This window comes from Raphanus sativus, unplaced genomic scaffold, assembly GCF_000801105.2.
Source record: "Raphanus sativus cultivar WK10039 unplaced genomic scaffold, ASM80110v3 Scaffold0460, whole genome shotgun sequence".
In the NCBI taxonomy this organism is placed as follows: Eukaryota; Viridiplantae; Streptophyta; class Magnoliopsida; order Brassicales; family Brassicaceae; genus Raphanus; species Raphanus sativus.
The window spans coordinates 24,143-36,573 of NW_026615778.1; the positions used below are offsets into that span (position 1 = coordinate 24,143).

The following is a 12,431-nucleotide window of genomic DNA, read 5'->3' on the forward strand; positions in this document are numbered from 1 at the left end:
CTCTTCTTCCGATTTTGACATATCGTTTTGTACCACCTCTAGTGCCTTCTGTAAAGTACTTATTTTTTCCTTTCCATACGGTGGATTCTCCTTTCGCCAGACCGATATTTCATGCCTACAATTTTGAATTTTGTCCACAACTCCTTCCCGTTGTCCTCTTGGATGTGCTGACCATCCTTGTTCAATAGTTTCCATCAGACCTTCTTTTCCAATCCACCTTTTATCAAACCGAAATTGCCTGCGAAATTTAAGTACTGTGTCATCAATGTTTGCCAATATTGGTCGATGATCTGAGGCAATCATTCCCAAGTACTCAACAAGTGAACACGGAAACAGGTTATGCCACTCATTGTTTCCAAGTGCTCTAATAAGATATTTGTTTTAATAACATGTTGTTTCGTTATTGTTAATTAAATATGTCAAACTTTGTCATATAAATACCACTTGCCTATAATCATATATAATGCTATAAATGTAAAATAAGTATTTTCCTAGTGAGCTTTATGTATTTATTATCGATGTTAACACTTTCCAACTTTGGCCTTTTTGATATATGGCTCGCTGTCCCTACAGAACTTTTCCCTCTCGTTCATTACAGTTCACGCAATCTCATTAAATCCTAAAAGCTTTTTTTTGAAACGGTCTGTCTGGATCATTAAATCCGTAAAGCTGAAAACAGTTAACCATAAAACACGATAACAGAGCAAAGAAACTGAAACGGTCTGGATCAATGGCTACTGTCGCGGCGGTATCACCGCCGGCGAAGCGAAGAAGAATCGACGGCGGAAAAGAAATCGCCATAATCGAAGGACTTCCCGACCACGTATCGGAGATCTGCCTTTCCCTCGTCTACCGTCCGTCACTTCTCGCCGCCGTTTGTACACGGTGGCGCCGCCTCGTTTACTCCCCCGAGTTTCCACCCTTCTCTTCTCTCTACGCGCTTTTGGTGGATTCGAACTCGGATCCGGCTCGGGTCAACCCAGCTATCCGGTTTATGTGTTTCGACCCGGTTTCTTCCAAATGGGACCCGCTTCCTCCTCCTCCACCCGTCCCACCTCTTCACCGGATTCTCTACCGTCATCCGTCGTTTGTTTCATTTAACTTCCCGATTCAGTGCGTCTCCGCCGCCGGAAAACTCGTTCTCATCGCCGGAAGTAACCGGGACTTTTCTCCGGCGATCTCTCAACCTCTAATTTTCGATCCAATCTCTTCCACTTGGACCTCCGGGCCTCCATTGGAATCCCCTAGACGGTGGTGCGCAGCCGGAGCTTGCGGCGGAGCTGTATACGTCGCTAGTGGTATGGGTTCGCAGTTCTCCCCAACCGTCGCGAAGTCGGTCGAGAAACTAGATCTCACGGATCATAACCGGAGTAACTGGCAGAAACTAAGAGAGTTGAGAGACTTAAGGTTCAGCCGTGAAGCCATCGACGCAGTTGGATGGAGAAGGAAGCTTTTAATGGTGAATGTTAAAGGCGAGGCGATTAAAGAAGGAGCTATATACGACGTCGTTAACGACGGTTGGGAAGCGATGCCGGAGGAAATGGTGGCCGGATGGAGAGGTCCTGTGGCGGCGATGGAGGAGGAGACGCTTTATTCAGTTGATGAGAGGAATGGAACAGTGAGAATATATAATGAGGAGGAGAGAGAGTGGAGAGAAGTAACGGTTGTGGAAGGTGGAGAAGAGATGCTTAAAGGAGCTCAGCAAGTTACGGCGGTCGCAGGCAAACTCTGTGTTGTTACCGTTGACGGAAGAATTGTGGTAGTGGATGTTGTGGCGGAGCCGGCGAAGATTTGGACCGTGGAGAACCCTGAAGGGCTTGAACCGGTTTCGGTTCATGTACTGCCAAGAATGAGCCGACTCAATATCAGCTGACGTACAATTTTTGAAACATTATTTGTTTCTTTTGCAAAAGGAACTCAGTTTTATTAGATATTTTTATTCCGTTACTTCTGCAGGGAAAGTGTTATATTGTCGTTATTTTATCTTCAAGTCAAAGCCACTGTGATGATGTTAGACATTTTGTAATAGTATATTGCTGGTGATCGGTTGGACTTTATCTTGTTACTTTAGCTTTATTTATTTTTAAATCGTTAAACTTTATCAATCATGTTGTAGCTTTAATTTTAATAGTTAAAATCTACATCAAGTTTCTATAATTTTTTACCAATCGTGCTTTAGCTTTATTTTTAAGGTTACAACAAAAAAGTTAAAGCAATTTTTTTTCTTATGTGTTTTAAGTATAAAACCTAAAACTCTTTTTTATAGACTGTAGAATCTATAAAATGAAAAAACTATCTATAATATAAAGTAAATTAGATAATCATAATTAAATCATCTTTAAATGTTTAATATAAATTTGGGTGTTTTTAAATTGATTGAAATATTTTAAATAAAATCTTTATTATTTACATATCACATTTTAAATAATAGTAAAATTTGATAATTTATTAAAAAATAATATAAATTCTTTAATTGATAAAAAATAATTATTTTATATATACATTAAATATTTCACATATTTTATTTTTAAATGTCTACAGTCTATAACTTACAGCTACAACAAATTTAATTACATCAAAAGTCTCTGCAAAAAAATCTTCGGTAACAACTGTACAACTATAACCAATTTATCTACAGCTAAATTTGTACATCTAAATTTTTATGCCGAACCAATCATCACCATTCTCTCTGTTCCAAAATATATAAAGTTTTAGGATTTTTTTTTTTTGCCATCTATCTATACATTTAGCAAGAAAAGGTTATACATAAAGATCCATACTAAGGGCAGCCCAAAATACTACAAACCGAAAAAGAAAAAAAAAAACAAATCCAAGGTCCAACAATAACTCAAAGACAAACAAGCCACATGTTAACCTCACGAGAAAAGCACACCATGTGCTGAAAATTTCCACCGCCGGGAGATTCGACGCTGGAAACCACCCGACACCAACACCGGAGAACATCGATCGACTATTGTCGAGATCTCATCTGGAACAGAACTTCACACACCCAACATAACTTCATCCTACGGAGAGCTTCAATCGAAACACTTCGAGATCTCATCCGCAGCACTAAGGAGCCAAACGTCACTTTACCGAGACAAACTCCGGTATTACACCGGGATCATGCACCGTTCAAATATCACGACCATGACGAAATCCTTTCAAAATTGGTACTTCCAATCAACAACGATTCCGAGAAAATAGAAATAAAAGATTAAACATGGTTCGGATATGAACCACCATCACCATCTACAGAAGATGTGAGGCGGAGCCAAAGCCGACAAACCACCACCGAAGAAGTAGGTGTAGTCTCCGGGGTGAAAGCCGGTCGCCCATCAATAGAGAAATGCGACACTGAAAGAGGGCCGGACATGCAGCTCCATTGGAGCCTTCCATGCCGGGGAGAGAACGCGAGGGGAGAGAACGCGAAAGTGGAAGGTTTAGCTTAACCGTAAACATCTTATCCCGATCGACAGTTGCCGTGGAAACCCACTCCATTAGCCGGAGACATTATTCAAAGCGGAGAGATTCTAGAGAAAAAACAAAGAGAAAAATTATTGCCTTTTATCCAGTGTTGTTAAACCCGGACCGGACCGGCGGTCGGACCGGGTTCAACCGCGAACCGGACACCTATCCGGGTTGGTTTAATGTCAAAACCCAACTAAAGTTGAACCGGTTAAAAACCCATGTTGAACCGCTAAAAACCCGGGAACCGAGTGACCCAACGAACCGACGAAACCCTGGTTCGTATAAAAATTAAAATTTTGTTAATAAAATAATTATTTTTTTCTCCCTTTTTAACATATATACTATTTTGTTTGTCACAAATTGCAACCAAAATAGAGTTTTGTAACTAATGTGTATATAATTTTTATAGGTGATGAAGATTTAGAAGGACAAAGATTTGGAGAATAAACTTTAAATGTTTTTTTTTCCTATTGACTTTAGATTTAAACTATTATTTTTTTTATTATTTTTATCACATTTCAATTTGTTATTTTTGAAAGTTTTCTAAACATTATGACTATTTTTTGAAAAAATATATATAATATTTATAAAATAATAAATTCAGTTTAATCTAATCGACTCCGGTCGAACCAGGTCGAACCACAATGACCCGTGACCCAAATAATTTCCGGTTCGCTCGCCGGTCCGGTTTTAAAAACACTGCTTTTATCTAATTTTTTTTTTCTTTTATCTTAAAATTTATCATTTAAAACTAAATTAAAATTATTTAACTTGATCACTAAATAGACTACAAAATATCGTTGGTTACATAATTTTTAATAAAGTTAAAAAAATATATTGAAAATATGAAAACATCATCTTATTTTGAGACATCAAAAACTTCATATACGTAACATCTATTTTTGAAACGGAGGGAACAATAGTTTATTATCTGCGTTTTTTAACGTGAAATTATTAATTTTTTATTTTCCTAATAAAATTTAAATAAAATATTTTCTGATGGAGAAAGCACATGATGTAAAATGCAGAATTATTTTTTTACTATACTATAAAATTTGCATAAATTTGTAATTTCTTATTAGAAAGCACATAATCTAAATTTTTAATATTAAAATTTTTATATAATTTGAGTAGTTATTTTTATTGATTTTGCTAAAAAATTAGTTTAGTGGTCTAAAAACTGTTTTTAACTTATGCCCAGAATTTGACGTGGATAATTTTTTATTTCATTTTATATCGGATTAATTTTATTTTTATTTCATTAAATATTATTGATTATTTACTTTATTTTTCCTATATTATTATAAATTATAAATTTCAAATAAGTGCCTAAAATTTTTTAAAAATTATATAGTTTATTAGTTTTATGTTAGACAAATAATTAATTTTAGTTATATTGGACTATCAGAGCATTTATATGTGTCTCTAGAAAACATTTATATTATGTTTGACCCAATTTAATTTGGATGAAATAATTGGGCTCCAAAAATAGATTACATAAACAATAGTTAAACATTACAACTATGTTTGTAGTTACAGAAAATAAATTCATATAATACTTCAACATTTTAAACTAAAAAAATCATCTATAGAACAAGTAAATATTCTTCACACGTCGAAATTTAATCTATTGAGTAAATTAAAGCTAATAAATAAATTACACAAACTTATGAAAACATAATAATTATAAACTCTTATAAATTCTATGCTTTATAAATAAAACCTAAAATTTTATTAAAAATATCAATATCAATTTAATTATTGCGGATCGAATTCAAAAAAACTAGATTCCCAAAAATTAAAACCCAAATCAGTACGAAATCTCCATCAACAAAACAATATTAATTTTGAAAAGGTTGGCATAAACGAAATAGCTTAGACCAAACGCTTTAAAAGTAGCTAAGTGGATTTATTCCAAATCTTGTTCTAGAAAAAAGAAGATTATTCTATAATCGACCGTCGTCGAGATCTCATCCGCCACACCCAACTTTCATAACCCAATAAAACCCGAAGCTTTCCACCAAACAGAAGGACCCAAGAGAATCGATTACAACCGGATACTATATATATAAAGCCGCCGTCTTCATCTAAGGGAGGTGAAACACAGAGGTAAGCCGACCGTCCATCGCCGGAGATGAAGGCAAGGACGCCGGAAACAAAAAGCCAGACGACCACTACATGTAGGGTGCGACGCTGGAGGCAGAGCCGGTGCGGAGAAGAGCACCGGAGTTGAAGATCCGACCGATGTCGTGGCTGCGGAAGCCCACCGACGCCGGTCTAATTACACCAGAATCAAGTCGGAAAAGTAGAGAGAAGTTAGAGCTTTTCTTTCTATAGAGAGAAAGTTTTTTTTATTAATTTCTGCAGATTCCGAATAGCTTAGACCAAACGCTTTAAAAGTAGCTAAGTGGATTTTATTCCAAATCTTGTTCTAAAAAAAAGAAGATTTATTCGAAATCCCTTTTCAACTATTTCATTTTCTTATTTGCGCATATATATGGTTAAAAGCAGACTGAAATATATATATAAAAAAAATCTTTGATTGAAGAAAAGAAACAGAAACAGAAAAGAAAAGATGCAGATCTTCGTGAAAACCTTGACCGGAAAAACCATAACCCTAGAGATTGAAAGCAGCGACACCTCGACAATGTCAAGTCCAAAATTCAGGTGCCCAATTCTTTAACTCTGGCTCTCTGCTTTCTTGATTTCTTAGGGTTTTGGATTCTCGATTGATGATTGCTTAAATTCGATCGTGATGTGAACAGGACAAAGAGGGGATTACCACCAGATCAACAGAGACTCATCTTTGCTGGGAAACAACTAGAGATGGTCGAACGCTTTCTGACTACACATTCAGAAAAGAGTCCACTCTTCACTTGGTTCTGAGGCTTAGGGGTGGGACCATGATCAAGGTCAAGACTCTCACTGGCAAAGAAATCGAGATTGATATCGAACCAACCGATTACTATTGATCGGATCAAGGAACATGTTGAGGAGAAAGAAGGCATCCCTCCTGTTCAACAAAGGTACTTGTGTGTTTATTATGTTTTTTTTTGTCACCACTATGCTCTGTGTGCGATCTATTGTGTTTCAAGTTATTACTTATAAAACCGATTCTCTGTGTATTTTTTTAGGCTCATCTACGCTGGGAAACAGCTAGCTGATGACAAAACGGCAAAGGACTACAACATAGGGAGGCTCTGTTCTTCATCTGGTCCTTGCTCTTAGGGGTGGTTCTTGGTCTGTAAACTCTTTCTCTTATCCCGCTCTTTATTTGCTCTAGAGTATCCTTTCTATGTCTTTGGTTGAAGTCCGAGTGAACGCTATTTGGTTTTGATGATTTGATTACTATATTATGCTGTTCTAGTGGGTTTGGATCAATTTACTAATAATTTGTTCAATATCGGATCATTACATGTGATATCTACTTGGATTTTGGTTATTTTTTCTATGAATGGGACAAGCTCTGTGGACTTGCTCTTTTGTTTAACCTATTTTATTTAGAAGGTTCAACTTCAGCTAGGGTTTGAGTCGCTCCTGAACTCCATGGATCCTTCATTTCACTACAAAACACTGCTCTACTCTTCCACAAAAACCGCCATCATTCCATAGAGTTCCGCCATCAGACTGACCGAGCTTTTTAGATGATTCAAACCATTATCCAATCGCATCAGCTTAGACTCCTAACCACATAAGACACACCCGTTTTCCACTAATTATCACCGTTTCAAGTATCGTAGCAAACACTGATGTCCTCTGTTAAACACCTTAGCGTATAAACCTTCTTGTTCCCACAAACCTTTGTTCTCAAGGAAAGTTCCATGTTAACATGTGTAGTCAAAATGAAGCAAACAGGTAAGCAGTAATTTCATGTTTATCTATCAACATTTAATCCAAATAACAAGTTCCCCATATTGCAGAGACATATTATTTGACAGGGAAGAGTTAACCAGAGTTTAAACACATACGAAGCAAACAAAGGGTCAAATATATAGATTTTTTTGTTTGTTTGTTTTCTTAAACATCCTTGGCAATGAGATCGCCATTGAGAACGCTCTGTAAGCAGCAACAGGCCAAATGAAACCACGGAAGACGAGACGACTAGCCAACGGTACATCAATAATGATCTCTTTCATCGCTGGTTTCTTCTCATCACTAATCGCTATCAAGTAGCTTCTCCCAACCCACCCTATCCATCCCGCAATGTAGAGAAAGAGAAGTCCTGGAGTAATGAACTCTCCCCAATGCCTCTGGTCTCCGTTCACTATCAAGTGTGGTAGACCGTCTGCACCGCACAGAAGTCCGTACTTGCCGTAGTTGTCGAACCTAAACAACCATTACTCCCAAGATTAAAGATGAAATGGAGCATTAATCATTTTATCATAGTGAGACGTATCGTACCTGCGTTTGGTCTTCTCGATCTGAGCGTTGAGAGCAAGAGCAGGAGCACTCTCAGGAGCGTAGAGCTTGAGAGATGACTCGAGCTTCTTGATCTGCTGCTTCTCCCTCTTGGCGAACTGTTTCGACTCCTTGCAAGGGGTTAGGCCCGAGATATCAGCGACGGCTGGCATCGGAGATGAGAGGAGGATGGAAGAGAGAGCCACCGCCGCGGAGAATGCCTTCATGGACTTGTTGTTGTCATCGGTGGAGCAGACGAATCTCGCGGTGGATTTAGGTACGGATTGAGTGAGAGTCTTGTTTTTGGATCTCGGGTTGAGGACGAGGTTCGTTGGGATCGTGAGCGACATTGCTTTCCTCTGGAGGTGGAGACGAGTGTGGAGGAGATTGAGCTTAAGGTTTCTTTTAGAGTGGCAAATAGGATTAGTGGAGGAAGAGGAAGATAAGAAAAGACGTCTCGTTATGATGATGTGGCGTGTTGTGAGTGGTTGGTAAGTCAAACCTCGTGGATAAGAGATTTTCCCGCGTTTTTGTTTCGTAGACATGACTTTTCTTTATTATATGATTATATTATTTATATTATAGTATATCTATATATGTAATATGCACAACACAAATTAACAAAAGCTACATAATGTAGTACAAGGTTATGATGGGGCAAGTAACATGAAGGGTGAGTTTAATGGGTTGAGGTCACTGATCTCAAAGGAAAATGCATCAGCGTATTATGTTCATTGTTTTGCTCATCAACTTCAGCTGGTTATTGTTGCAGTTGCGAAAAAGCATTTTGATGTTGGAGATTTTTTTGATATGATTTCTCTGTTGTTAAATGTGGTGGGAGCTTTATGCAAAAGGAAAGATACGTTCCGAGAGAGCCACAAAGAAACCATTGAAAAAGAAGTTAATGATGGTGAAAGAACAACTGGGAAAGGGCAAAATCAAGAAGTTTCTGTTCAAAGGCCAGGAATGACTCGTTGGGGTTCTCACTATAGAACTTTGCTTCGTGTGGTTGAGTGTTTTTCTACTATTGTCAAGGTGCTTGAATGTGTACAGAGAGATGGCTGCGATGACTCGAAAAGACGTCAAGCACATGGTCTTCTTGGATATATCAATAGCTTTGATTTTGTGTTCTTTTTGCAAGTGATGGTGCACCTTTTAGGAATCACAAATAGTTTGTCCAAAAGCCCTCCAAAAAAGAGATCAGGAGATTTTGAATGCTATGTCTTTGGTGAAATCGACTAAAACACAGTTGCAGAAGTTTAGAGAAGATGGATGGAGTTCTTTTATGATGAAAGTTTCTTCTTTCTGTAAGAAACATGGTATTGAAGATCTTGACATGGAGGAAGATTTGCTGGCTCAAAGAAACCAAGAAAAAAATCAGGAGTGACAAATGGACATCATTATAAGGTCAGTTGCTTCTATGCAATTTTGGATTTGCAGCTTCAAGAGTTCAACGATCGTTTCAATGAGGTTAATTAATACCGAACTGCTTATTTGTGCTGCATCTTTGTCTCCTATTGATTCATTCTCTCAGTTTGACCATTCAAAATTGATGAGGTTATCGACATTCTACCCATCTGACTTTAGTCATGGAGAGTGCATATCTCTTGAACAAGAACTAGATATCTATATTGATAATGTTCGAAAATGACGACAGATTTACTCATTTAGAGGCTCTTGGAGAACTTGCTCGTACTCTGGTTGAAATTCGAAAACACATGTCATTTCCTTTGGTTTATAGGCTTCTGAAGTTGATTCTGATTTACCTGTTGCTACTGCAACTGTTGAGAGATGTTTTTTAGCAATGAAGATAGTGAAGATAGACCGGCGAAATCGGATTGGGGATCAATTTTTGAATGATTGTTTAGTTTGTTTCATTGAGAGAGATGTGTTTGATAAAAATACAAACGAAATTGTGGTGAAAAGGTTTCATGATATGAAAGATCGTAGAATGACTTTGTAGAACGTTGTTATATTTTATATAGTTTTTTAGTATTTATAATTTTATCTAAGTATTGACACCGGTTAAAAAAATTCCTGGATCCGCCACTGAGTACTACAGACTACGTAAGTACGTAGAAGCAAGGTCTTGCTTCAACTCAAACATGTCATCGGTGAAGAACACAAGCAGAATTGAGAAATCGTTTCACCATTTCCCCGGTTACGAACCAGACCATATATCTTTTGCTAATATGACTTGGCGTTTCTTTAATCAAGATCTCTTCCTGCTTTAATTTGAAGAATATATATATATATATATATATATATATATATATTATATATATATAATAAAAGTCTCTTGAAATGTATAAGAAAATAGTCTTGGACACCATGAACACCTTAACCAGAAATTGATATTTTATCATTCGTCCAATTTCCAAACGTGAGTTTATCATGAAATTCGAAACCAAACTCAATAGGTAATAAATGGATTAACCTATCTATTTTAAATATATTTAAGATTATTTCTAAACTACTCTATAGGATATATATATATATATATATATTATTAATATGTCCATTCAAGATGATGCTTTTTAGTAGGCATAAGATTTATTATCTAGGATCCAAATTTGATTCGAGATTAGATTCCGATCCGATCTGAAAATATGATATTTGGGATGTCCGAATCCGGATTTGTATATTAAAATATCGGATCTGTCACAACCGAATCTGGAACCGGTTATCTTGATATTTAGGTCAGATATCAAGATTCGGATCCGTATTTTTGAAATATATTAAATTTTAAATTTATTAATAATTTTATTTGATATATTAATATTTATACATAATATTATATACATATATAAGTCTTGTATGTATATTTAATTTATATATTATTTTAAAGAAAATTTTAAAATATATTTTTTTATTATTTTTACAAATTCAAATCTGGATCTGGATATCCACGGGTAATACAATATTTAGAAGGATATACAGACTTCAGATATCCAGAAGCCACAAATCCGAACCGATAACTAATCCATAGATCCGATGGATCCGGATACCTTGAATTTCTCGGATATCCGGATCCGTCCCACCCCTACTCTTTAAGCGTTAATCTCCTAATGTCTGGAAAAATAATCGAGGGCCAACCTTGGATTGGGATGATGTGAATCGAAATAAATGCATGGATTGGTGTAAAATGCATGGATTGGTGTAAAATACCATATAAAAAAGCAGAATCCAAAATAAATTTTGCCCCTGTCTTTTCAACTTATTTACAATCAAATGCAAGAGTTCTTATCTATATGGTACTTCTTCTCCCCCTTTAATTTACTACATTCACCATACTCTTCCTGGTGATTGTTTGATTCACTTTTGAGCTATATTTTGTTCAGATTTATGCGGATGGAAAAACCACAATGGAAAGAGAAGCCAGTATCAGAGAGTTCTATGGTATATGTTATGTTTTGCAGATGTAGTTTTCTGGTAACAAAGTTGATATTGTCTATGCTTATGGGTCTTTTTTTTTAACATCACTTTGATTTCGGTCCTTGTTGCAACTACAAAGGGTAATCACATACCTCGAAGACTAAACAAAAAGAGGTGTGCAATATGAGATACATAAAAGAGGCCTCTTTTGTCTACTTGAAATTTGCTGCAGTAGTAGTAGTCCACTTCTTCTTAAACTCTGCTTCTTGGGAAGTTCCACTTACCACGTGCTTTTTGTGCATGTGTTTATGGTTCTCTTTACTTTTTTTTTTTAAAACAAAAGGATTAAACCCGGATCAATAATAACACGAGCCTAATCTCCGGGTGGAGGTACAGCCCACGGATAGACCCTCTCCTGGGCATTGAAATGAGTCGAAAGCAATAACTCATATCCGTGAAGTCGGTGGAGTTTAAACCTGGGTTCGCCTTATTGAGTTTCTCAATTCCTTTAAGCGCCACTAGGCCACCACCACCGGTTAATGGTTCTCTTTACTTACAAATATAAAACCTTCTCTTCAAGAAGGGTTTGTTCACAATTAATTTACTCTTGTTTGCTGACAAAAAAAATCTACTCTTGTTTGTTGCACGTTCAAGTATAAAGATCAAAGAGTGTTTATTGACTATACAACAATCGTGTTAAAAGAACTGTCATACCTCTTCTACTAAAAATCGCAAAACGTAGGTTAAAGCTATTTTCTAGCTTCTACCTCTTCCAAAGTTTAGATTAGTTAAGACAATAGGCTTTGGAGCCTTAAAAACCAAACTAGAATGGTTGTTATTCAACATCCTAATTTATATCGGCAGTCGGTTGATGGCCAATTTATTTTGCTATGGTCTAAGATCCAAGGACACTGAGACAAAGGTCAACAACTTATTGTGTTGTTAAAAATCAAGAAAAAAAGAAATTAATTAATCTAAAAATAAACCAGATTCAAAATTAATGTAAACCGGATCGAAATTGAATATTAAATTAAGTTTGGTTTACATAAATCCAAATTCCCATCAACAAATCTGCCCCGATATAAATTAAAAATCTACTACCACATAAACAAAAAGTCTACCAAATTTTTTAAATCAAATATAGAACTCTGTCGTAAGAAAATAAGTCGAAAATAAAAAATAAGTTG

The 12,431-nt window shown here is 36.2% G+C and overlaps 2 protein-coding genes and 1 pseudogene across 2 annotated transcripts; 2 read left to right on the plus strand and 1 right to left on the minus strand.

The window, feature by feature from the left end:
- Positions 1-675: 675 nt before the first annotated feature.
- LOC130502235 (F-box/kelch-repeat protein SKIP25-like) lies at positions 676-2,080 on the plus strand. Its single transcript, XM_056996988.1, has one exon. It carries the CDS (start codon positions 731-733, stop codon positions 1,871-1,873), a length of 1,143 nt encoding a protein of 380 aa, XP_056852968.1. The 5' UTR covers positions 676-730; the 3' UTR covers positions 1,874-2,080.
- A 5,247-nt stretch (positions 2,081-7,327) lies between these two features.
- LOC108820793 (photosystem I reaction center subunit III, chloroplastic) lies at positions 7,328-8,284 on the minus strand. Its single transcript, XM_018593797.2, is given in 3 exon segments — positions 7,328-7,523; positions 7,526-7,797; positions 7,873-8,284. Coding segments are annotated over 3 exon segments (654 nt in total). The 5' UTR covers positions 8,220-8,284; the 3' UTR covers positions 7,328-7,488.
- A 53-nt stretch (positions 8,285-8,337) lies between these two features.
- LOC108820056 (uncharacterized) lies at positions 8,338-9,413 on the plus strand (annotated as a pseudogene).
- The last annotated feature ends 3,018 nt before the right edge of the window (positions 9,414-12,431 follow it).